The following is a 26693-nucleotide window of genomic DNA, read 5'->3' on the forward strand; positions in this document are numbered from 1 at the left end:
TGGGTGGGGTGGGCCCATGGAGCAGTGCGTGTGCTTTCCTTTGGGCGGCGGGAGCACAGCTCGTGGTCCCGGCTCTGCTGGACATGCTTTAGGGGGCTGCTTTGTCCTAGCCCCCGTCTTCATCTTGGTGATTTTTGGTGCCTGTGACATTCCAGAAGTCCCAGATGACTCCCAACACCCACGTCTACAGCACTCTTATCAACGCAGCCCTCAAGAGGCTGGACTACGCCTACCTCATCGACATCCTGAAGGACATGCGGCGGAACAACGTCCCTGTGAACGAGGTGGTCATCCGCCAGCTTGAGTTTGCGGCCGAGTACCCACCCACCTTTGACCGGGTATGTGCACCAAGCTGGGAAGTGCTGTCAACTCCTTGACCTTCAGCTCCACCTGGGCTCGGCTTTCCAGGATTGGCATTCCCATTAAAATTGTCCAGTGGCTTCTTCTTTGCCCACAGCCTGTAGGTGTGGCCATGTTGCCCGCTTCATCCCCGGCCACTCTCCCCTTTGTTCAGTGTCAGTCACTCTGACCTTCTGTCACCTTCTAGACCACACCAGGCGCTTTCCTGCCTTGGCCTCTTGTATACCCTCTGGAGCTCTGGTGGCAGTGGTTAAGAACTCGGCTGCTAACCAAAAGGTCGGCAGTTCGAATCCACCAGCCCCTCCTTAGAAACCCTGTGGGGCAGTTCTGCTCTGTCCTGTAGGGTCGCTATGAGTCGGAATTTACTCAACAGCGTCGGGTATTTAGGTTTACCTTGAATATGGTCCCCCTGCTTTTCCCATGGTGGGCTCCCCCTCACCCCACAGGTCTTGGCCTGATGGCTCTTCCTCAGAAACACCCTACCACGTGCCTCCCCCAACCTGCAAAGCCCCCTTCCCACTACCTACAGCACTGTTTCCTTGACGCCACGTCTTACAGCCTATCACGTGTTCACAGGGCAGCTCTGTCCTCCCTTAAAACATGAGCTTCTTAGAGTGGGGCCCACGGCTGCCTTGCTCCCCCGGTCCCTACTGCTCAGTACAGGCTGCTGTTTGTTAGCGAATGGGGCAGCAGTAGGGCAGAGGGTGATGCAGCGTGTCTGTTAATGGACCTTCTCCCTGCTGCACTGAGGGGGCCAGGCCTGGGTGGTTGGTTTTTCGGGTTGACTGAGTCGGCCCTTGTGCAGAGCCCCCACAGAGCATCCAGAGCCACTGTGCTCTGGAGGAGCGCAGGCAGGGAGGGGACCATCAGCACTGCATGGGGCACAGGCGTGGCTGGCTACGCAGTGTGACACTTGTCATTTTGAAGGCGTGGTGGAATTAACAAGGCCAAGATGGTAGCGGAGGGCATGCAGGCAGCGCACGTAGCTGGACATCTTTGAAAGGTTAGCAGTTAAGTCTTCTTGTTGGTTCCTCAGAATTCTTTATATATTCTAGATACTAGTTTTCTGTTGGTTACTTACTACAAGTATCTCCTATTTAGTGGGTTGTCTTTTCACCCTATGGTGCAGGACCCACTAGGGGCCTCTTTGGCTCAGCTCACCGTCACAGGCTACATTAGGAATATACAAGTGTAGAACTGGTAACTCTTCTTCTGAGCCTTGAACCTTTTCTCCTCTGTGGTAGCAGTCTTCATCTCTGGGAATGCTCTCTTCTGAAGTCTACTTTTTCTCATACATTCCCCTCCCAGGTCTCTTTTGGTGTTCTTCCTTCTCTTCCCCCATCACTGTGGAGACTGCTGCATCCCTGCTGACATGGGGTCAGACAGGAGGGGGTGGCTGTGTGGAAGGGGGGTTGGTGGGACCCAGCAATCCTAGCTCAGGGGCTGGGGTGACAAGTGACATCCGCGGGTACAGGAGCCCAGTGGTGCATATTCAGAGAGAGGATTGTTAGCTGGGCTCTGGGCCTGCCTCGTGGCATAGCACATTTGCCCAGAACCCTTTTCTCTGCTGTAAGCTACACCCACATTGATTGTTCACCACTTTCCTGCCCTCTACCCTGTAACCGTCTGGAAGCGAGAACAGCAGGGCCCACCCAGCCTCTGGGAGGCCTGAGCCAGCTGCCATGGTTCAGGGTGAGCTGAGGGAACACAGTGATTCTAATCGTGGCTTTTCTAATCACAGTACAAAGGAAAAAACACCTACTTGGAGAAGATCGATGGCTTCCGAGCTTACTACAAGCAGTGGCTCAAAGTGATGCCAGCTGAGGAAATCCCCCACCCTTGGCAGAAGTTCAGGAGCAAGCCCAAGCAGGGGGACCAAGGCTCCATGATGGAGGCTGATGTGGACAGAGGTCTTGGGGGCAGGTGATGGTGGAGGCCTCTGGCACCAGGGCACAACTGGGGAACAGTGCACGGACTCAAACAGTGCTTGGTGGCCGCCTGGGAGACCCTTTCATATTACAGTCTCGGAGTCATGGAGAGGAAAGGCGTGGCCCAGGGTAAGAGCTGCAGGGTTTTGTAAGTGTTGCTATGATGACAAACGCTGGGGCCCCGGGAAGCTGACCAGCTGACAGCAGGTCCAAGAGCCACCCACACCATCTTCATAGGACATCCTCACAATCACCTAAGGAGCCCGTCCCCACGGCAGATGAGGTGCGTGGACCTGCTCAGTCACCCAGCACCGAGTCCCTGGCACTCTCCCATGGGCTCCACAAACTCTGTTGCTCTGAAAGAATGAACACAGGACCCAAGAGGCTGAGAGGTTTTATTTTTACAAATCACAGCTGATGAACACCGAAGTCTTCCCCAGGGAGCCCACACTCCGGTGCGGGTTTGGGGTAGTGCTGGGCAGAGAAGAGCAGCTCCCAGGACAGGGTAGCGCAAAGGCAGCCTGCAAAGTCCAAAGTCCAGGATGGAGTGGGGTCAGGCTGGAGGGCCTCAGCCGGAGCAGCCCCGGCAGCCGCAGTGCGTGCACTCGATGATCCGGCCCTGCAACAGAGACCAAGGGCTAAGAGCTACCCCCTGGTGGGGCCCCCACAGGCAGGGGAGGCTCCCTCCTGGTGTCCCCTACCCTCTGCCCAAGAGACACATACGTGTCTGTACACACAAACACGCACGGCCATCCCCCAACTGAGGAGGGAGGCAGTGGGACGTTCCCTCCCTCCAGGACGTTCCTCAGTGCCAGTTCTGGAGGGGGAAACCCAGTTCCCTCATGAAAATGCAAACACCTACTGCTGTCTCCACAACTATTCACACTTGCCAAAAAAAGAAAAAACAAAGATCCACGTGAGTAACTTGTTATTCCGCTCACTCGGGACACAGCATGCTGACTGTGCCGGAGGTGGGCCTGCTGCTGCTGCTCAGAGCTCAGCGCGGCCTCTGGTGGGGCCGGGGAAGGAGACTGCGCACTGGCATCTCCAGCCAGCAGACGGTGTTCCCCGCCCAGGGGGGCTGGGTGTCTGGCCAGGGCCTGTGCCAGCTGCTCTCAGAGCAGCCATTTGTTTTTATTTTTTTCCCTTTTTTTGGAGAAGCAAGATGCTAAGCAAACAAAATCCTATGGTGAAACCCAACAAAGTCGGAACTGGCTCTGTTCTGGGTGCAGGGCTGGGGCAGCTCACCCTAGCCCAGACACCACCGTGGCACTGCCCCAAACAGAAGTCTAGCACCCACAACTTCCCAGGGAGGCTGCCCTCACTCAGTGTCCTATGTTCACTCACTCTACTGCTCAGCATGCCTGTCCTCGAGTTTCCAGACTGTGCAGGGAGAGCCACCAACGGCCAGCACCTGCTTCGTTCTGTAGCTCTGCCTCAGAGGGGCTGCAGCCCCCCAGCACCACGCCCAAGTTTCCCAGCATAGTTTTGGAACAGAAAATTCTGAAATGTAGTGAATGTAACATGAAAGCGTCACCGAGAGGGGAAAGAGGCCTGGAAAAACAGGCGGGCTGAGATGGAACGAAGGACTAGAGGGAAGGGACGGGCTTGCCCTTGTCTGATTTAACCCTCCCAGCCACCGGAGGCAGGAACCATCACCCCCAGTTTACAGGTGAGAAAACAGGCTTCAAAGGAGTTCAGTAATGTGCCCCAGGGTGGAGTCGAGCTTGACCCCCAGACCGAACAAGCACTAGTACCACCAAACTCCATGTAACAGGGACCCCTGAGTGTGATTCACTCCCCAGAGGGATGGCCAGCAGGATATCCAGCAACAAAGCTACATCCCAGCACAACAAAGTAATGTAAGATTCTTTGGAGTCAACCAGAGCAGAACTCTGAACCAAAGATACCACCAACTATAACTATCCAACCACATGGGTGGGAGGACTTACCACTTCCAGCTTGCTTTTGGGGACCCGACAGATGCAGTTGGTCCCAAAGTTGGTGTCCCGAGTCTGGATGCAGCGCAGGCAGCACAGGTTCTCGTAGCCCTGCTTCTTCCACTTTGCTATCAGGTTTTTATCGGCGTAGCCTTCTTTAATACAGTACTCGTATAGTTCTGTCAGAAAGACGGGGATGGGCATCAGACCCGGAGTAACAAACCTCCCCCCACCCTTCGTGAAAACCCGTATTTATCCAACATTGGGCCCGCCCCTTTTGTTAGTGCTAAAAAAAATCGTGACACTGCTGGGGTTGCAAGAGTAAGAACCATTACTTAAAACTCTGAAAACCACTCACGTTTGAAAGGCCAAGAAGAGAATTTAGCCAAATACCTCTGCTTATAGCCTTCCGCTTATAAAAGAGGTCAAAGATGTATCGGGTTTTCTGGTGGTGGATCCTGAAGATGGGCCACAGAGACTCCACTTTCCTTTTCCCCTCATGAGGCTCTGTCTCCGCTGGGGAGAAAAGGGTAGGTTGGTTGGTTGGTTTTGGGGGAGAAGGGGTTAGTCTGCACAGGAAGCAGTGTTACTTTTCAACAACTAGGATTAAAGAATAAATACCACTTTATATCCACTAAACTGTCGATTCCAACTCATAGCGACCCTACAGGACAGAGTAGAACTGCCCCATAGGATTTCCAAGGAGCAGCTGGGGGATTCGAACTGCTAACCTTTTGGTTAGCAGCCATAGCTCTTAACCACTGTGCCACCAGGGCTCCTTATATCTACTACAATGGCTATAATCAAAATGATGGACAATAACAAGTGTTGGGGAGGATGTGGAGAAACTGGAACCATCATACATTGTTGGTGGGATTGTAAAACGCTGCAGCTGCTTTGGAAAACAGACTGTCAGTTCCCCAAAATGTTGAACACAGAGTTACCATATGACCCAGCAATTCCACTCCTAGGTATACAGCCAAGAGAACTGAAACGTATGTTCACACAAAAACTTGTGCACTGATGTTCATAGCAGCACTATTCACAACAGCCAGAAAGTGAAAACAAGCCAAATGTCCATCATCTAATGAATAAGTATGTAGTACCATATGCAGCAATAAGAAGGAACAAAGTACTGAGACATGCTACAACATTCATGAACCTTTGAAATATTACGCTGAGTGAAAGAAGCCAGTCCAAAAGACCAATACTGTATATTCTACTTATATGAAATGTTAAGAATAGGCAAATCCAGAGACAAAGTAGATTAGTGGTTGCCCCCTGGGGGAAGGGGGAATGGTGAGTGACTTGCTAGTGGTATAGGGTTTCTTTTGGGGGTGATGAAATGTTCCAAGATTGATTGTGATTATGGTTGCACCACTCTGAATATACTTGAAGACTACTTAATTGGACACTTTTAAAAGGTGAATTTTACAGCATTCTCTCTTAATAAAGCTCTCATTAAAAAAAAAAAAGAAAATAAGGCAAATGATTTGAACACACTGTTTTAAATTAAAAATGCCTTTTTTAATTAGATAAATTAAAAAACAAATTTAAAAAAGATTCATACCAAGATAATTTCCAATAACACCCTGGTCTCTTCTCTATCCTTCCATACCTCTTCCTACAGCATTGTACTTTTGCAAGATTAATTCCTGGCCCATAGATGGGCATTCCAATCATCTTCAAACTTAACCTCTAATTTCATTTTCCAACCAAAAAGTCCTTTCCAAAAAAAAAATAAAAATACCCCACATCCACTGCCATTGAGTCGATTCTGACTCAGTGACCCTATAGGACAGAGCAGAGATGCCCCACAGGGTTTCCAAGGAGCGGCTGGTGGATTCAAACTGCCAACCTTTTGGTTAGCTTGCAGCAAGCTCTTAACCACTGCACCACCAGGGCGCCTTAAAGTCCTTTAGAAAATGTAAAAAATAAAAGCAAAAACTGGACAAGTCTAAAAGTTCTTAGCACAGTGGCCTGCTAAGAAAGAACTGCTCCTTCAGTACACAGAGGATCAGACATCAGTGCACACCTGCCCCAAGGCAATTCTCTACCTTTAGCAGTTGTGCTGAGGTAGAAAATATTGGAAATAAAGAAAGTTACATACGTTCAGATACCAGGTTCCGTACTCCCTCAAAAAAATCATCCCTTAGAAGAGGAAGTGTTTATTTTGAAGGACTTGCAAAATCTCTTCTATTATAGCACTCTCCCTGTTCCTGTATTCTGAATAAAGACCTATTAGCCCAAAATGACCTTGATTACTGTAAGTTTTGGGTATTTATAGAGGCTTCCTGACATAATCAGTTTTGAAAAAAGGAGGTAAAGTAATCTAGCATTGCTGGAGGTATGGCCTTATAATTACAGGAATTAGGTTAGTTACAAACAAGCACTTAAGAGTAAGCTTTAAAAAGTAATTCAGTAAGTAGTTATACTGTGGAGATCATAAAAGGTCAGTGGATGCTTGTGGCTTCTGACGAAGTTTGCAAAGGCAGCAGAAGACATGAACTCACAAAGTGCACGACCACACACACCAGTTAGGGGGAGTGAGGGTGCAAATCCTAAGCCATGGTGAAAACAGCATCAAAGACCCACAAGAAGAGCTTGAATGAAAATGGTTCATAAAATGTGAAAGTGAACAAGAGCAGCATTCCCAAGTAAATATAAATTATGTAGCTAACCAAAATAGTAATAATTACAGGTAGACTATTTGCCTGTTTGATCTATATTCCCTAAAGCTTTTATATTAAAGTTGGCCAAAAAAAAAAAAACAAATAAAAAAACCAAATCATTTCTGAGGACCTTTTCAACAGTGTTCTCTTATATTCAGGCATTTAGAATACTTCTATGAGTTAATGGAGTCCTGGTGGTACAGCGGTTAAAGCGCTCGGCTGCTAACCGAAAGGTTTGAACCCATCAGCTTCTCCACAGGATAAAGATGTGGCAGTCTGCTTCCGTAAAGATTTCAGCCTTGCAGAAAACTTCCCTAATATTATGGAAGATGAAAAGTTGACCATCCAAGAAGCTCAAAGAACCCCATATACGACAGAACCCAAAAGAAAATCACTAAGGGGTATCATAATTATACTCACTAAAACCAAAAACAAAGAATTGTCAGAGCAGCTTGAGAAAATCGAAAAGTCACATACAGAGTGAAACAATAAGACTAAGCTCTGATTACTCAGCAGAAGCCATGCAGGCAAGAAGGTAATGGGATGACATATACAAAACTCTGAAAGAAAAAAACTGCCAACCAAGAATAATAGATCCTGCAAAACTCTCACTCAAATATGATGGTGAAATTAGGACATTTCCAGACAAACAGAAATTAAGGGAATATGTAAAAACCAAAACAAACTTACAAGAATTATTAAAGGTAGCCCTTCGGTTAAAGAACAAACATCAGGTGACAGCCTGAATCTAGGACACAAGACCACTGCATCAGCCAGATACCAACCTAGGTAATGAACTCTCAGAGATTAATCAAAACTAAAAGTTTACAACAGGGAACCAGAAGGATTAATCTGTAATTGACAACAACATCAGAACAATAAAAGAGGTCAAATGGAGAGGAAGACAAGGCAACACCAAGTAATAAAAGACTGGTTCAAACTTAGGAAGATAAGGGTAAATTCCAAGGTAACCACAGAGAAAATTAACAAACCTACTCATCAAAATAAAGAAAAAAAACAAAGTCTCAGTACAAACAAAATCTACAAAAACAAATGAAAAAGAAATCCACAAACAAAGGAATTCAGCACAGTAGAAAGAGGAACAAAGAAAACGTCAGCACCACAAGAAAAAAGCACTACAAAATGACAGCAGTAAACTCACACCTACCAATAATTACACTGAATGTAAATGGCCTAAATGCACCCAGAAAGAGACAGAGAGTGACAGATGGATAAAAAAACAGGATCCATCAATATGCTGTCTACAAGAGACACACCTTAGAAGCAAAGACATAAATTTATTGAAAATAAAAGGATGAAAAAAAATCTATCAAGCAAACAGCTACCAAAAAAGAGCAGGAGTGGCAATACTAATTTCTGATAAACTGTAAAAACAAAATCCACCATAAAAGACAAAGAAGTGCATTATGTAATGATTAAAGGGACAATCCATCATTAAGACATAACCATAATAAATACCTATGTACCCAATGACAGGGCTCCAAAGGACATAAACTAACAGCACTGAAAAGAGAAATTGACAGTTCCACAATAATAGTAGGAGACTTCAACACACCACTCTTGGTAAAGGACAGAACGTCTAGAAAGAAACTTAACAAAGATACAGAAGATCTAAAGACCACAGTTAGCTAACTTCACCTCACAGACATATATAGAGCACTCCACCCAACAGCTGCAAACTACACATTCTTTTCCAATGCACATGGAACATTCTCCAGAAAGACCACAAAGCAACCCTCAACAAAATCCAAAAATTTGACATAACGCAAAGTATCTTCTCCGATCACAACGCTATCAAGGTGGGAATTAACAGGAAGAACAGAAAGAAATCAAATACATGGAAACTGAGTAACACCTTGCTTAAAACCACTGTGTAACAGAAGAAATCAAAGATAAAAAAATTCCTATTATCAGAGGAGAATGAAAATGCACCATACCAAAACCTCTGGGACACAGCAAAGGCAGTGCTCAGGGGTCAATTTATAGCAATAGATGCACATATCAAAAAAGAAAGGGACAAAATCAAAACATTTGCTATACAACTCAAATAAACAGAAAGAGAACAGCAAGAGAAGCCCGCAGCCACCAGAAGAAAACAAATACTAAAGATCAGAGCAGAAATAAATGAAACAGAGAATAGCAACACAATAGAATCAACAAAACCAAAAGCTGGTTCTTTGAAAGGATCAAAATCAACAAACCACTGGCCAAACTGACAAAAGAAAAACAGGAAAAGATGCAAATAACCCAAATAAATGAAATGGGGGACATTACAACAGAACCAACTGAAATAAAAAGAATCGTAACAGAGTACCATGATATACTCCAACAAATTTGAAAACGTAAAAGAAATCAACAAATACCTGGAAGCACACTACCTACCCAAACTAAAACTAATGTTGAAAATCTGAACAGACCCATAACAAGAGAAAACATTGAAAAGGTAATAAAAAAAAATCCAAACCAAAAAAAGCCCTGGCTCAAATGGCTACACTGGAAAATTCTACCATTCAGAGAAGAGCTTACACCAGTATCACTCAAACTATTTCAGAACATAGAAAAGGAAGAGATACTTCCAAGTTCATTCTACAAAGCCAGCATAACCCTGATACAAAACCAGGCAAAGACACCACAAAAAAAGAAAAATACAGACCAGTATCTCTCACGAATATAGATGCAAAAATTCTCAACAAAATTCTAGCCAACAGAATTCAGCATCATATCAAAAAAATAATGCACCATGACCAAATGGGATTCATACCAGGTATGCAAGGATGGTTCAACATTAGAAAATCAATCCACATAATCCACCACATAAATAATCACATGATCATCTCAGTCAAAGCAGAAAAGAAATTTGACAAAGTCCAACACTCATTCCTGATAAGAACTCTCAATAAAATAGGTATAGAAGGGAAATTCCTCAACATAATAAAGGGCATCTATACAAAACCAACAGCCAACATCATTCTTAATGGAGAGAGGCTGAAAACATTCCCCTTGAAAACAGGAAGAAGACAAGGATGCCCTTTATCACCACTCCTGTTTCACATTGTGCTGGAAGTCCTAGCTAGAGCAATAAGGCAAGAAAGAGAAATAAAGGGCATCCAAATTGGTAATGAAGAAGTAAAACTGTTCCTATTTGTGAATGATATGATACTATACATACAAAACCCAAAAGACTCCACGAGAAAACTACTGGAACTAATAGAAAGATTCAGCAGAGTAACCGAACACAAGAAAAATATACAAAAATCAGTTGGATTCCTATACACCAATAAAGAGAATGACGAAAAGGAAATCAGGATAAGAATACCATTTATAATAGCCCCTAAAAAAATAAAATACTTAGGAATAAATCTAATCAGGGACTTAAAATGGAAAAACATAGCATGCTCACAGATAGGTAGACTCAACATTGTGAAAATGTCAATTCTACCCAAAGCAATCTACGAATACAATGCAATCCTGATCCAAACCAAAACCATCGTTTAATGAGATGGAAAAACTAATTAACTTTATATGGAAAGGGAAGAGGCCCCGGATAAGTAAAGCATTACTGAAGAAAAAAATACAGTAGGAAGACTCATACTGCCTGACCTCAGAACCTACTTTACAACTATGGTAGTCAGAACAGCCTGGTCCTGGTACAATGACACACACATAAACCTGTGGAACAGAATTAAGAACCCAGATGTAAATCCATCCACCTACAGTCACCTGATTTTTGACAAAGGCCCAAAGTCCATCAAATGGGGAAAAGACAGTCTTTTTAACAAATGGTGCTGGCAAAACTCGATGTCCATCTGCAAAAAAATGAAATAAGACCCATACCTCAGACCATACACAAAAACTAATTCAAAATGGATCACAGACCTAAATATAAAACCAAAAACTATAAAGATCATAGAAAACAAAATAGGATCAATGCCAGAGGCCCTAATGCAGGGCATTAACAGGATATACACCATAACTAACAACACAGAAACTTAAGAAGAGAAGCTAGATAACTGGGATCTTCTAAAAATTAAATACTTATCCTCATCAAAAGACTTCACCAAAAGAGTAAAAAGAGAACCTACAGACTGGAAAAAAATTTTAGTCTATGACAAATCTGACAAAGGTCTAATCTCTAAAATCTACAGGAATATCCAACACTTCTACAACAAAAAGAAATAATCCGATTAAAAAATAGGCAAAGGAAATGAACAGCCACTTCACCAAAAAGGACATTCAAGTGGCTAACAGACACATGTGGAAATGCTTGTGATCACTAGCCATTAGAGAAATGCAAATCAAAACCACAATGAGATACCATCTCACCCAGCATTACAGGCACAAATCAAAAAATACCAGATAACAACAAATGCTGGAGAGGCTGCGGGGAAACTGGAACTCTTATGCACTGCTGGTGGGAATGCAAAATGGTACAACCATTTTGGAAAACAATATGGTGCTTCCTTAGCTAGAAATAGAAATACCATATAATCCAGCAATCCCACTCCTAGGAATATATCCTAGAGAAGATCTGTCACACGAATAGACATATACACACCCATGTTCGCTGCAGCATTGTTCACAATAGCAAAAAGATGGAAACCACTTAGGTGCCCATCAACAGATGAATGGATAAACTATGGTACATACACACAATGGAGTACTACACAGTGATAAACAATGATGAATCTGTGAAGCATCTCATAACATGCATGAATCTGGAGAGCATTATGCTGAGTGAAATAAGTCAATCACAAAAGGACAAATATTATATGAGACCTCTACTGTAAAAACTCATGAAAAGGTTTACGCACAAAAAAGAAACAGTCTTTGATGGTTACGAGGGGGGGGGTGGGGACAGAAAAACGCTAAATAGACAATAGATAAGTAAGTAACTTTGGTGAAGGGTTAAGACAGTACACAATATTGAGGAAACCAAGACAAGGTCATGGAAGCTCAGTAGACACATCCAAACTCCCTGAAGAACTGAATTACTGGGCTGAGGGCTGTGAGGACCATGGTCTCAGGGAACATCTAGCTCAACTGGCAATACATAGTTTATAAAGAAAGTGTACTACATTCTACTTTGGTGAGTAGTGTCTGGGGTCTTAAAAGCTTTTGAGTGGCCATCTAAAGATGCTCCAATGGTCTCACACTGTTGGGAGCAAGGGAGAATGATGAAAACCAAAGACACAAGGGAAAGATTAGTCCAAAGGAGTAATGGACCACAACTACCACAGCCTCCACCAGACCGAGTCCAGCACAACTAGATGGTACCCGGCTACCACTACTAATGGCTCTGACACGGATCACAGTAGAGGGTCCAGGACAGAGCTGGAGAAAAAAGTAGAACAAAATTCTAACTCATAAAAAAAGACCAGACTTAGTGGCCTGACAGAGACCGGAGAAATCCCAAGAGTATGGCCCACAGACACCCTTTTAGCTCAGTAATGAAGTCACTCCTGAGGTTCATCCTTCAGCCAGAGATTAGACAGGCCCATAAAACAAAACGAGACTAAAGGGACACACCAGCCCAGGGGCAAGGACTAGAAGGTAGGAGGGGACAGCAAAGCTGGTACTAGGGAACCCAAGGTCTAGAAGAGGAGAGTGTTGACATGTCGCGGGATTGGTAACCAATGTCACAAAACAGTATGTGTACTGATTGTTTCATGAGAAGCTAGTTTGTTTTGTAAACCTTCATCTAAAGTAAAATAATAAAAATAAAAAAAATAAAAAAGATTTCAGCCTTGGAAACCCTATGGGGCAGTTCTACTCTGTCCTATAAGGTCACTATGAGTCAGAACTGGCTTGACAGCAGTGAGCTTAGAGTTTTTTTTTTAATGAGTTAATAGAGGTCCCTGGGTGGTGCAAACAGTTTGTGCCTGACTACTAACCTAAAGGTTGGTAGTTCAAACACACCCAGCAGTGCTGATGAAGAAAGGTCTGGTGATCTGCTTCCATACAGATGTATCCAAGAAAACCCTATGGAGCAGTTTCTCTCTGTAACACATGGGGTCACCATGAGTCAGAATCAACTCTAGAACAGTGGATTTACATGTTAATTGTAGGACTGTTAATGATAGCCTATCAACAGATGAATGGATAAACAAATTATGGTATATTCACACAATGGAATATGACACAACAATAAAGAAAAACGATGAAGCTGTGAAACATAACATGGAGGAACCTGGAGAGCATTATGCTGAGTGAATTTAGTCAGTCACAGAAGAACAAATATTGTATAAGACCACTATTATAAGAACTCAAGAAAAGGTTTACACACAGAAGAAAACATTCTTTGATGGTTACAATAGTGGGGAGGGAGGATAAGGCTTATTCACTAGATTGTAGACAAGAATTACCTGAGGTGAAGGGAAGGACAGCATATACCACAGGGGAAGACAGCACAACGGGACTAAACCCAAGCTAAGAAGTTTCCTGAATACAATCAAACACTTCGAGGGACAGAGTAGCAGAGGCAGGAGTCTGGGGACCATGGTTTCAGAAGACATCTAAGTCAATTGGCATAACAAAGTTTATTAAGCAAACGTTCTGCATCCTACTTTGGTGAGTGGCGTCTGGGGTCTTAAAAGCTAGCAAACTGGTTCCAACCACCTGGAGTAAAGGAGAATGAAGACCACCAAAGACATAAGAAAAGTATTACCCCAAGAGAAAGACAGGGCCACAGAGATCAGAGACTTCCTCAGCCTGAGACCAGAAGAACTACATGTTGCCTGGCTACCACCAATGACCGCCCTGACAGGGAACACAACAGAGAGTCCCTGATGGAGCAGGGGAAGGGTGGGATGCAGAACTCAAATTCTAGTAAAAGACCAGACTTAATGGTCTGAGACTGGAGGAACCCCAGAAAGCATGGCCCCCAGACTTTGTCAACCCACAACTAAAAAAACAATTCCCGAGGCCAACTCTTCAAAGATTGGACTGGACTGTGGGACATAAAGTAATACTCGTGAAGAGTGTGCTTCTTAGCTCAAGTAGATACATGAGACTAAATGGGCAGCTCCTGTCTGGAGATGAGATGAGAAGGCAAAGAGTGTCAGAAGCTGGTTGAATGGACACGGGAGACCAGCGGTAGAAAGGAGGAATATGCTGTCACAGTACAGGGAGAGCAATTAGGGTCACATAACAACGTATGTATAAATTTTTATATGAGAGGCTAACTTGAATTGTAAACTTGCACTTAAACTACAACAATAAAAATAAAAAGGAAGAAAGAAAAAAGAAAGAACAATGGGTTTAGTTTTGGAGTTTATAAGCAAACAAGATAGGTCCATGTCCGGAGACACAGTGGTGCCACCTGTTCCAATTTATACTTGCATTTTGCTCGGCCCGTGGAGGCACCTCAACCTGTGATTCCAGGACCCAGCCAACCCAGACAGATACTTCCACACTCACCTTCTCTCATCTTTTGATCCAATTCATCTAGTGTTGGTTCAATCAACTCCCAGCCATCTGGGGGAGCTTTCCGGCTTCTTTTGACTTTAGGCATTTTTGTTCACAAAATAATTTGCAAAGATCTGGGGAAAAAAATGAACTGAATTGGTTTCTGAACCTTAGATCGCCAATGGCCTCCACCAGCTACCACTGTGGCACACATCCACTACCTAAAAGCAGCACAGGGCAGTGGCTACTGGAAGGGGTTCAGCATTATAAATGCCTGGGTTCAAATCCTGGCTCTGATACTTAACCATTGTTGTGACCTTAGAAAGCTCATTAAAATCCCTAAATCTCAGTTTACGCATCTGTAAAATGAGGATAACAGAACCTACCTTATCACGTCACTATGAAAACTTAATTATAACTGTATATAAAGTGCCTGGTATATAATGTGTACTTAATAGATGCTTACTGTTATCATTAACATCAACTATAGTCTTGGCCCTGTACTGAATGATTTAAGATACAACCTCTGCCCCTAAAAAGGTGACATTCTAGCAGGGGACACAGAAAGGTGAAAGGGCAACAATATTGCAGTGTGAGGACAACTAGGACTAGGGGAGCTGGGAGGATGAGTATTCCAAAGGGAAAAAGAAGCTGTAAAACCAAAGCACCTTAGGATCTGCTTTCCAAGGGTGTACTGGGAATATCTCTGGACTCTGCAGTTACAGGCTTGGGTTCTTTTTCAGCTCTACCATTTACTCGCTGTGACTTTGGGGAGGTCACTTTCCCTCTCTGGTCCTCAATCTCCTCATCTGTAAAATGAAGGCAGTGGATTAGGTGATTGCTATAGCCCCTTTTAAACCTATCAAACGACCTACCCAAAGACAAGTCATGGACAGTCCATGCAATAAGCCAGTCCAAACCTAAACAGCAAAACACTTTTCAAACCACACAGCGTTTCCTAGCTGGCAAAGAGAATGCAGGCCAATTTTCGCTAACCTTTAAGCACAACAGACACATCTCCCCTAAATTCACCCAGTCCTTCCATTCTGAAGGTTTACTGAGTTTACTAAGTCCCCCTCCTACACACAGACCGCCTCCTCTCACAAACTCTCCATAGCAACCTTACAAATGAGGAAACAAATTTCAAGAAGTAAAGTCAGGATCACATAGACGCAAACCTGCAGGATCAGTGCTCTTTACACTGGGGTCTTCCCCGTGTGAAGCTACAGAGAATGGTCTGGGAGGGCAAAGACACAGCCAGTGATAAGAAAAGGATCACTTTCCTATTACCCGGGGAAATTCGGGGGCCTGGAGCCCTGGTAGCGCAGTGGTTAACAGCTCGGCTACTAACCAAAAGATTGGCAGCTCGAATCCACCAGCCACTCCCTGGAAACCCTATGGGGAAGGTCTACTCAGTCTTATTGAAAACAAACAAACCAAACCCATTGCCATCGAGTCGATTCCGTTCTATAGGGTCGCTGTAAGTCGGAATCGACTCGACAGCAACAGGTTTGGTTTTGGTTTTTGGCCCAGCCTGGGAGTCAGAGGAGCCCTCCCGGGGGAGGTAACAGGTATGAAGTAACCAAGTCAAAAACAGGTGGTGGGAGGCGCAAAAACCATCATCTCTTAGGGGCGGCTCGAGAGAGGAGAGAGGGGAAAAGCGCTCGTAAGGACAGAAGACGTTATAAGCGGGACTCCACGGAAAGTTCAAGAAAAGGACTGCATCGAAAGCAGAATTAGAAGAACAAACAAAATGTAGAGAAAACAAGTCCCTGGCGGAGAAAACGGCGTGAAAAGACGCTCAGTAGCAAGGAACCCCACAAATCTGCCATCCCCTCAGCAAAATAACAGAGGCACCGCCTTCTCCCAGAAACTCACTCCGGCCTCCCGGTCCAGCCGGCCGATCCCATCCCAGTCCAGGAACTCAGATCGCCCTCTGAGCCAGCGCAGACCTCCAACCTCTGGCTAAAACCGTAACCAAGGCACCCAAACACTCACCAAAATCCCCGTTCTCTCCCGCAGCCGCTTCTCTACTGTCCACTTCCTCTTCTCACGTGATCTCTTGAGGATGAGGTCCTCGCGAAACCCCGCCCCTCCCCGCGAGGGTTTTGCGTGATCTTAGGTGTCCACAGAGCTGCCTGTAGAGAATTCCGCAGCCGCTGCTACCCTGCGCCCTCAGTTTCCGTGGGGGTGGCCGGCAGGGGCACGCGTCTCCCCTGGCGAGGCTACTGGGGACACTCTTGCCCGACAGTTCGCGGGAGAGCCTGGTTTCAGGCAGCGCGCGGGACAGTCCCTCTTCTTGTTGGGGGCCTCTCCGAGGTCCCCGGTCCTCGCGGCGGCTGTGGCGGCTCGTGGTGGGCACTTGGCCGGGCGGAAAGAGTTGTGCCCGAGGAATTTCCGGTTCCGGTGTCAGTTCGAGGCGCCGCCTCAGCAGCCGCTGGAGCCGCGATGCCTAAAGGAGGTGAGAGTGGGCGCGCGTGGCTCGAGGGCCTCGAGGGGCGGCCCGAGTCCTATTCCTGCTGTTCCCTCAGCCCGCGATGTGTCTCAGAGAGCAGCGCAGCGGACGGGCGTCCGCGCCAGCTGAGGGCCAGGGCTGGGCCTCGACGCCCAATTGTCTCGATGTGGAAACTGAGGACCGTAGTGGCCTAGAGCCACTCCTTCAGGGGTCTGAAGAGTCCCAGAGGCTCTGGTTCTCACTGGCACCGAGGCCGGATCTGGTGCGTGCTTCTCCAGGTCTAGGGGGTCTGAAGTTTCCTCTCACTTCGAGGCTCGCCGGGAACTGAGTCACCGCGTCCCGCCCCTGTGACTGGGCCCGCCTGCCTCGCGTGTAAAACGTGGGCCCTCTCGGGCTCCGGCCCGGTCGGGCCTTTGCCAGATAAGCTTTAATGTGATGCTCTTGGGCCCAGCCTACCTGACTATGACGCCTCTATCCAGTAGCGACTCCTTGTGGGCCTTTGAGCCAAGTCTCTTAACCTCCCTGTGTGTCAGTTTCCTCACTTGCAGTGGGGATAATAATTGTACGTACCTCAGTAACACTGACGCGCGAGGCTTTAGCTAGGTAATCAGAGTGCTCGATACGATGCCTGGCAGCCGCTAAGGGCCCAGCTAGTATTTTTATTTGTAAGGCCGAGAAGGTGAAGAGTGCATGGCTCAGTATGTTGTGGACCGTCCTCCATCCTCTTTCCCCTGAGAATCAGTAGTTCTCGGCTTGAATCCCACAGTGTCACTGTCAAACTCTGTGGCCTTGAACGCAGCTTGTTTTCCTCCTCTGAAACCCTGGGGTGATGATCCTTCTCTCAGAGTTGGGGTGGGGGTCGGAAAATGATAGAACAGATGGAGGGCCTGGTTAGCTCCTGGCAGGGAACAGCTGTTCAGTTAATAGTGGCAGCTCATGTGTCGTGTTGGTTAAAATGCAGCCAGTGCACTCAGCCCAGGAACATCTACTTGAAGCTTTTTCACACCTAAGTGACTTCCTGACTCTTATTTCCAGAGATAATGAGATTTACAGAGCTGGATCTGTTTAAATCTAGCTCTCTGCTGATTAATTCTGGCGCCGGGGACACTGTGTACCCTCTGTGTTCCTCAGTGTCAGCGTCTGTAAAAGAGTGGTGCTAACAGCCCTTCTGCTCCAGAGTCCTACTTAATGAGTACTTTGGGCCAAGATTGGGAGTTACCATTACAAAATGTTTACTATCAATTCATAGCTAAATGACTTGGTCTTTTGGCCTGTGGAAAGCTTTGTTGTTAGGTAGTGTCGAGTCGATTTTCAACTGCCACGTGACAGTAGAACTGCACCATAGGATTTTCTTGGCTATAATCTTTACGGAAGCGGAAGCAGATCTCTAGGCCTTTTCTCCATGATGCTGCTAGCTGGATTCAAACCGCCAACCTTTTAGTTGGTAGTCAAGCGCAGACCTGTTGCACCACCCAGGGACCCTAGAAAACGTGAATGTGTTTTTAAAAAGTATAAAATTCACCATGCACCTAGGAACAACTTGTTTCCATTATGCTGACTGGGAAGCATTTTTAAAAGCTTGAAGAATCTTCTGTAAAAGTTATTGTAAAGCAAGCCAAGATCATTATCACATAGCCAGTTGTGCAGGATGGGAGCCTGTAGTAACCAGTTTTTAGGAGCTACTATTGCCTGAAATATTAAGAGGGTGAGAGAGGGTGTTGGTTTTGTTTTTTTTTTTAATGGCAAGCTTGATCTCTCACAATAGGACTTTCATGAGCATAAGCCAAGACGTCCCTGGGAGGCTAGGTAGTCATTAAAAATGGGTGATGTGTTCTGCAGCAGCCCAATTATGGCTTTGCAGCTGCTGTCTAAGAAATCAGGGGAGGCCAGTATCTCAGCTACTGTCCCTGGAGTCCTGAGCAGCTTGGGCTGTCTAATTACAGATTCTTTGCTCTGGGTGAGGAACTCACTGGAAATCAGGTGTGCCTCAGTTTCCAGAAGAGATCCTGTGGTGGGGATCAAGGCCACAGCTATCCCAGCATCCTCTGGGGTCCACAGAGAGCATACCATTCTACTCTAAAATTGGCTGATGGCTATAGCAAGTGACAGTCTAGTGTCCTGGCTCAAGTCTGTAAAACTCATACTCTTAAAATTGCTAGTCACATTTTTTAACTTACAGACTGTTGCTGTTGTTTGCTGCCATCAAGTCGGCCCCTGACTCATGGCAACCCCATGTACAACAGAACGAAATGCTGCCTAGTCCTGTGCCATTTAAGTCCCTTGGTCTATAAAACAAACAGGACCGGCAGTTACTCATGTGCCATAGGTTTGTACTGAGAATCAAATGAGCTCATGTCTGTGATAGAATATTGCAAGTAAAAGGCACTGTAGTGGCGTTGTGGGTATAAATCTTACACGTTCTCATGATTGCATCGAAGCCCACCATGTTAGGATTTAGCCGGTCGCTCCATGCTGTGCCCCCTCCCCTATGCTATACCCTCTGGTCTTATTTGTGGGAACCTGCATCCCGCACACAGTTTGGTGATAAGTCCAGATAGTCACACATTGCTCTTGTGTCCGTTTGCACACGTGAGGGAGGAGGAAGTGGAGGTGTTGGGTGGTGGTTGGTGAGGCACAGGTGAGGAGAGCAGCCCATGCAAGACGCCACCTTCGGGGGTTGGGGCAGTCATGGAAGCTGCCTCCCTTCCACCTCCTAAACTACTCATCCTCGTGCAGGAAGAAAGGGCGGCCACAAAGGCCGGGCAAGGCAGTACACGAGCCCCGAGGAGATCGACGCCCAGCTCCAGGCTGAGAAGCAGAAGGCCAGGGTGAGTACATGTCTGTCTAGGCCACATCAGTGGTGCAGGGTGGCCCACCTGCCTCTGGCCTCCAGAGCAGCCAGGCAAGGATGGCCCGTTGCGAGGGCAGCGGGCGACAGGCGAGAGTCCCAGAACAACCAACGACAGTCAGGTCGGGAGCCATCCTGATTGGAACTGACTAGAAAGAACTTTGTTCACTTGGCAGATGGTGCCCTAGTGGATTGGTTCTTGCTCCTGTGCTCTGGGTGGGAACACAGAGAAAAGAGCACAGTTCCTGCCTTCTGGGGCTCCCCCTCCTCCAGGCTGTGTCCTGCCACAGTTGGAGCTCCTGGCACCCCCACTTGTCTGTTCCAGCCATGCGGGACTGCCTGCCACACCCCCAGTAGGCAAAGAGCAGTTCATTTCTCAAGACCTTGTTCAATGCACCTCCTCTGTGATTCTTCCACTGGTGCAACCTCACCACCCCACCGGTCCCTCCGATGTAGTAGTTCCCTCTACTCCATTCTAGTCCATTGCTAGGACACAGGATGTTTCTATCGTTGTTGGTGTTCACGTTCCCTCTGCTCACTAGATCTATGCCTGGATAAGGGCACAGGTGACACACGCAGGGCCAGATGAGTGGCACAGCTCATGCCACAGAAACAGGGAAAGGAGGGGCCGCATCTTGCTTGGGGGGTCAGGGAGGGCCTTGTAGAGGAGAATGTGGGCAAGTGCTCAGAGGTGGCAGTGACAGGAAGGAGGGAGAGTTGACCAGAGGCACTGAAGATCAGAACAAGGATATAAGGTTTTTGTAAGAGACTTCGGGGGAAGGTAAGACAGGTGGAGGGAAGTGGCATGCCAGGGTGTTGTCTGGGAAGCCTGTGCAGCAGGGCGTCCGCGAGGGCAGGTTGAGGTGGCTGGCGCCACTGGCTGTGCGAGTGGAAAGGAGGGGAGGAGTGGACAGGGGACAGGAGGGGGGCTGAGCAGCACTGTGGTTTCCAGCTGCTTGGCTGAGTCCTGCTGCCCTGGAGAGAAGCTTGTCACCTAGGCTGGCTGTGTGAGGGCCTTGCTGGACTGTGAGTGGTTTCCGGGCCTGGAATGAGTGGATAGACCGCCTTGGCCCCAGGTCCATCCCCTGGGGCCAGGGTCACAGAGCAGGACCCTTGTCAGATGTGGTCCCAGCCTTCCAGTGGCTTGATTTCTCAAGGTCCACAGTCTTGAGGGTGGTGGTGGGGGTCACAGTCTTGGGGGTTTGTTTCTCATTTTTGACCCTGCAGGTTGTCCATTTCTAAAACAGGAAGAAGAAGAACAAGGAGAAGAGGGTGGAGATGGGGCTGCAGGTGACCCCAAAAAGGAGAAGAAATCTCTAGACTCAGATGAGAGTGAGGAGGATGAAGATGACTACCAGGTACTTCGTCTGATGGGGCCTGGGCTCATCCATTCAATGAACATTTCTCAAGTGCCTGGTAATCACCAGGCCCAGTGGTAGATGTGACAAAATCCTTGCTCTTAAGGGTTTACATTCCAATGGGGAATATAGACAATAAAAAAGTAAATAACAATAATTTTTAGTAGTGATAAGTATTATGAGTAAAATAGATTGTAATAGAGGGTACAGGGAGGAGTGGTGTTGATAGGAGATGACTTAAGCGGAGATCTGAAAAACAAGGAGCCAGTCATGTGAAATGGGCTTGTAGAGCAGTTGAGGCAGCCAGACCAGCAAGTGGAAAGACCCTGGGGGTAGGAGCAAGCTTGGCCTGTTCAAGGAACAGAAAGAGGCTGGTGGGGCTGTGGCTTAGTGGGTAAGGACTAGAGTGTTACTGATGAAGGAAGAGAGGTCGGCAAGGGCCATGGAAAGGGTTTGAGTTTTAGTGTAGTGGCCAACTGGTGTATGCCTTGAAGTGGGAGAGAGATCCCTGATTTTTTTAAATAATATTTTATTGTATTTTTGGTGAAGGTTTATACAGTAGTTTAGCTTCCCATTCAACAATTTCTACACAAGTTGTTCAGTGACAGTGGTTACATTCTTCACAATGCGGGAACATTCTCATTATTTTCATTCTGGTTGTTCTATTTCCATTAATCTAGTTTCTCTGTCCTCTTACATTCTCTTCTTCGTTTTAAAGTCATTGTCGACTGCTGATTTGTTTTTAAAATATCACTTTGGCTTTTCTGGAGATGAGTAGTAGGGTGCTGAGGGCAGGAGCAGGGAGATGGCAGCAGTTATCAAGACAAGACCTGGCAGCAGTGACAGTGGAGATGAGTGGACAGGTTCAAGGCGTATTTTGAGGATAGACTCACTAGGGTTTGCTGAAGTTGGGTGTGGGGTTGCGGGGAAGAGAGGAATCAGGGGTGGTCCCTAGGATTGTTGGGAGGAGCAGGGTGAGGGGCGAGTCTTGAGCTCTTTGTTTTAGACGAGTCACATTTGCAGTGTCTGATTGGTGGAGAGGTGTGTATGGAGCTGCACTGGAGGCAGGCATCTGGTGCTCTGTAGAGTGGTCAGGTTAATTGGTGCTTGGAAGTGTCTCCACGGTCACTTAAAGGGGAAAGCTAGGGCTGGTGGGACCTAAAATTTTGATCACACCTGCTACGTCAAGAATTCGTGTTCTCATTCCTTCCTGAACTTCCCCGGGGGAGGTGGGAGGTACAGGTTCCAGGTTCTTGGGCCTCTCCGGAAACTCACGCCGGCTGTGCGGATCTGATGGCTCATTCTCAAGTTGCATTTCCCTCCTTGTATCAGCCAAGATGGGTGGGGATTGGAATTGGTCATGAGGACACATGCCCTTGGCCCACCCTGCCCTGGGATACAGCATGTGCTTGCTGCAGGAAAAAACAGGCACAGGATCCCATGGAAAATACTTTCGGGGAATAGCAACCTGAGCTGAGAGCTTGAGAGTTGGGCTTGGGTTTGCCTTTCATCCACCATTTACGTCCTGGTTGGCCTCGGGCAGGATATTTAACCTTGAGCCTCCACTCTGTCATCTCTGAAGCTGGGATCATAACCTCCGCTGCTGGCATGGGCCGGGCTCCCATTACACACACTGCACTAGCACTGCACTCGCAGTCCCTGCACCTCCTGAGTGCTGTCCCCTTTGTGAGGCCCGGACTCAGCATCCTGTTGAGTATGGCATGGAGTGGAAGTGTGTTTCCATTCAGGTGGGATGGGGGGTGTGTGTGGCCCTGGGGCTCTGCAGGACCTAAACTTCTCCAACGGCCACCGTCTTGCCTAATCCTAGCAAAAACGCAAAGGCGTGGAAGGGCTCATCGACATCGAGAACCCCAACCGGGTGGCACAGACAACCAAAAAGGTCACACAACTGGATCTGGATGGGCCAAAGGAGCTTTCGAGGAGAGAACGGTAACGTCTGCTGGGTGGGCCAGAGGCTGGGTGGGGGCTCTAGCTGTGGTGTTTGTTTCATCTCATTCCCCAAAGCCTCTACAGTAGCTTCCTTCCTCCTTTCCCCCCAAAAATTCACCAGTGAAACGTGAAATCAAGGAAAATAGAAGATTAAGACCTGAGCGTTGCACTTGGAGTAGCTGGCCCAGGGACACAGCAGGTTAACCTATGGTCACTTCCTCCAGAGTGCCCGTGCTCCAGCCTGGGCTTACCATTCCTTACCTGCGTCTGTCTGTACCGCTGTGGCCATGGGGACTGGGGTCTGTGCCGTCCAGAAAGCTGTCCCAGCCCTCTCTGAGTCCCGGGTGAAAATAGAGCTGCAGGTGCCTTATAGGTTGTGTGAGGATGAGGCCGAGAACTGAAGTGCCTGCTTATAGTCTGTGCTCGACAGGTAGTGAGTGCCCTGACCTCTGATGGCTGTCAGGGGCCTGACAAAGAGCTGAAGGTTGCTGGGGAGAGCAGCCGAGTTTCTCTTCTGACCAGACTGCTGGGATTTAAATCCACTTCCCAGCTGTGCTGTCCTGGCTGCCCCATGGCACTGAGGGGGCTGTCTGTGAAAATCCCCATGGGGAAGGTCCGTGAGCTTGGGGAACGAGTGGAGGCTGCTAAGGAGCCATCTTCTCCTTTGGTAGCTTCCTTCTTGGGATTGAGCCCCCAGAACCCCAACAGCCTGGGGTGGTGCTGGCCTTCCCTCAGCAGAAGGGCCCTAGTGACACCAGGCTCTGCCACTTAGCACCTGTGCCACTGCGGACAAGTCACTGCCTTTCTGGGTCTCAGTGTCCTCACCAGTAAAGAGGGGTCCTGTTGATACCTTGCCCTTTAGGGTTGCCAAGATGATAGCTGTAAAGGCCAGCACTGTGCCTGGCACTCAAGTCTTCACTGGGGGCCTGCAGAGCCTCCAGGCGGCCTTGCTCATCGTTCCAGATGCCTCTGTGGTCTCCCGGGCTTGGAGCTCTGAGGCACAGCCCAGCAGCGCCTGGCTCTGGACCTCCCTCCCCGGGTGGATCTGCTGGGCCAGTGGGTGTTATCTCCTCATCTTTAGCACGTGGCTTGTCCCGAGTCTCCCAGGCAACACATCTACTCACCCCATGCCCTGGTGGCTTTGCTTTCTCCCCCAGCCAGGCTTACGTGCCTTGTTGTCCTTATACCCGAGCCGTGTGTCTCGTGGAGGCCTCCATGTGGCCAGGCAGGGCTCCTCCTCCCCTCCAGCACTTGGCTCTTCAGAAACCCATGCAGATGGGACCTTCCTGCCTCACCCTGCAGGGCACCCACTCCTGCAGGACACCCACTGCATTTCAGAATCCTCGGGCTCGTGAATAGCTCCTCGGAGAGTAACGGATTCGCCTAACCACTTCCCTTGGCCAAGTGGTTTGATCACTTGACACCTTTACCCTGGGCCAGTTCGGCTTTTGTTCTCACAACCCCACTGATGGGGCTTCATCCCCTTGGGAGACAGCCTCTGAATATTTGAGCTGCTCTGGCTGAAAATGGCCATATCACATTGACCGGAGATGACTGTTGTTAGGTGCCGTAGAGTCGATTCTGACTCATAATGACCCTATGTACAACAGGAAGAAATGCTGCCCAGTCCCACGCCATTCTAACCAGAGCTTAGATGTGTCGGTATGCCAACCATGGTCCTTAACCATGGCCTGGGGACCCCTGCTTCTCTCTCCTTCCTTATGGAATGTGGTTTCCAGTGCCTTCGTCCTGGCCATCTTCTCTGGATGCACAGTTCACTTGTCTTGGTCCCCCTTTCTCACCATGGACACCAGGCCCTAGTCATGAAGCCCCTGAATGTTGTCTCCCTAGCCAGATACTGTCCTGTCACAGGCTAAGGCTCTGAAGGTCACAGGTGCCAAGCTCCCCTCCCCACCCGTGTCTTCATCTGGGGACACTGAGTGCACCATTGAAGCCTTCCCCTCAGGCACGCATGTGCGCAGGCCCGGGCTCCTTCACTGCTTGCTTGCTGAGTGTCCATCAGGCAGAGGGCACACACGAGTCAGGGTCCTCCCTCGACCCGGCACCCTCCCCACTTTGGCCCTAAGCCTGAGTCCTTGGCCTTTGTTCTGGCTCCCATGTCCAGCTTCACTAAATGATGGGGAGGATGTTCCCTGTGACATCATTTTATCCAAACAGAGAAGAAATTGAGAAGCAGAAAGCAAAAGAGCGGTACATGAAAATGCATTTAGCTGGGAAGACAGAGCAGGCCAAGGCTGACCTCGCCCGGCTGGCAATCATCCGGAAACAGCGAGAGGAAGCCGCCAGGAAGAAAGAAGAGGAGAGGAAAGGTAAGTCCTGGGCTGCAGATGGGATGGATGACTGACTGCTCAGGAGAAGCACAGGCTGGGGTTGCTGACTAATGGACATGGTTCCCAGCAAGCTACCAAATCCAGCTGCGGTGTCCTGTCTGTACAGCGGGACTGTGTGAGGAGTGGTGTGACCAAATTGCACCTTCCTGTGGCTCCCTGTCATGTGGACGTGGGCATTCTTGCCCTCTATCTCCCGGGGTGTTGGGAGGGTCCGAAGCAAGATGGAGTGCCAGGTGGTTTTTAACCTCTGCAGAACACTGTTCACAGTATCAGAGTGGTCACTGGCAGAGCGAGGCCTCAGAGGCCCATGGACCCAGTACAGACCTTCGAAGCTAGAAAGTTCCACGAAAGTCTGTGATGCTTTGTGAAATCTGGAGAGCTGCCTGGGGTCACCACTATCTGTGCAAGGGGCCTGGTGGGGTGGGGTGGGCTGCGTACAGTAGTGCAGGCTCAGGTACAGTCTGGCCCAGGTGCCCCATTCCCCATGCTCTCCCTCCTTGTAGGCTGGAGGTGTTGGGGGGCTTCCTCTATGCCCAGGTTGGTTACAGCAAGTTGGTACAGTTTATAGGGGGGATCAACTCATGACCTTCCGTGGATCCCAGCCTCATGGAGTCCTCTCCACACGGAGCCAGGAGAACCCTGGTGATCCTGCTGTCCTGTCTCCTTACTGCATCATGAGGAAACAGGTCCAGAAACAGGAGCTCGGTTGCCCAGGAGCATTTTTGCTGCCCTGGAGACCCCATGGTTCTCCCAGCTCCCCATGCAGTAGCTCTGCTTCACAAGCCCCAAGCAGGAAAGGATTTCACCTGCAGCTATTTGAGTGGCGTTGATTTTAGACGTCAGAACCCTTGGGAGAGGTTGGGATTATGGGGTTCTGCCTGGAGATGGGCCAAGAAGAGTTTCTGTTTGGTAGATTGTCTGTCAGTGAGCCTTTGTGAATGGGGCAGCTGCCAATAAGTTTGTGGCAGCCATGCAGACATGTCGGGGAAGTCTGGACGCCTGGATCTGAGACCGTCTGTGGAATCTTGTCCTCCTCTGCCTGCTGAGCCATTGCACAGAATGTTTTCTGAGGCCGTGCAGACTAAAGTGCCATGGTCCTGGGGGTGTGAGTGTGCGCTCATGAGTGTGTAGGGGTGGTTTGGTTTGGTTTGAACTCCTTCCTTTCCTTTCCCACCTCTCAGCAAAAGATGATGCGACTTTGTCAGGAAAACGAATGCAGTCGCTCTCCCTGAACAAGTAAAGGTGGCCGCAGGGAGAGGAGATACCAGGGGCCGGGCCGCGCTGCCAGGACCTCTACATGCGGCCCGCCCGGCACCCTGGCGCCGCTGCAGCAGCCCCTCATGGCTAGGAGCCCCCCTGTGGCCTGGGGCCTTCTCTTCATCTTGGCACAGAAATCGTTTGTGGGG

At 48.1% G+C, this 26693-nt stretch overlaps 3 protein-coding genes across 4 annotated transcripts in view; 2 read left to right on the forward strand and 1 right to left on the reverse strand.

The window, feature by feature from the left end:
• PTCD1 (pentatricopeptide repeat domain 1) overlaps positions 1 to 2564 on the forward strand; it is a 42061-nt gene extending 39497 nt beyond the window's left edge. The window contains exons 9-10 of the mRNA XM_012556770.2: positions 156 to 338; positions 2102 to 2564. Of these exons, the coding sequence (XP_012412224.2) occupies positions 156 to 338; positions 2102 to 2287 (369 nt within the window). The 3' untranslated portion in view covers positions 2288 to 2564. The remainder of the gene's footprint in view (positions 1 to 155; positions 339 to 2101) is intronic.
• A 104-nt stretch (positions 2565 to 2668) lies between these two features.
• On the reverse strand, positions 2669 to 16470 carry BUD31 (BUD31 homolog). 2 transcript variants are annotated; one of them, XM_004380802.3, is made up of 6 exons: positions 16324 to 16470; positions 14994 to 15134; positions 14338 to 14459; positions 4622 to 4744; positions 4241 to 4407; positions 2669 to 2907 (listed from the first exon to the last, which is right to left on the reverse strand). In XM_004380802.3, the coding sequence occupies exons 3-6, from the start codon at positions 14429 to 14431 to the stop codon at positions 2857 to 2859; spliced, it is 435 nt and encodes a 144-aa protein (XP_004380859.1). In that variant the 5' UTR covers positions 14432 to 14459; positions 14994 to 15134; positions 16324 to 16470; the 3' UTR covers positions 2669 to 2856. The 2 variants fall into 2 exon arrangements, with proteins under 2 accessions (XP_004380859.1, XP_023591097.1); XM_023735329.1 differs by lacking the exon at positions 16324 to 16470 and adding an exon at positions 16204 to 16323.
• A 180-nt stretch (positions 16471 to 16650) lies between these two features.
• PDAP1 (PDGFA associated protein 1) lies at positions 16651 to 26687 on the forward strand. The gene is made up of 6 exons (XM_004380803.2): positions 16651 to 16786; positions 19517 to 19608; positions 20876 to 20986; positions 22815 to 22936; positions 25115 to 25266; positions 26469 to 26687. The coding sequence occupies exons 1-6, from the start codon at positions 16774 to 16776 to the stop codon at positions 26525 to 26527; spliced, it is 549 nt and encodes a 182-aa protein (XP_004380860.1). The 5' UTR covers positions 16651 to 16773; the 3' UTR covers positions 26528 to 26687.
• Positions 26688 to 26693: the final 6 nt, after the last annotated feature.

The sequence above is a fragment of the Trichechus manatus genome, unplaced genomic scaffold (assembly GCF_000243295.1).
Source record: "Trichechus manatus latirostris isolate Lorelei unplaced genomic scaffold, TriManLat1.0 scaffold00077, whole genome shotgun sequence".
NCBI classification, from domain to species: domain Eukaryota; kingdom Metazoa; phylum Chordata; class Mammalia; order Sirenia; family Trichechidae; genus Trichechus; species Trichechus manatus.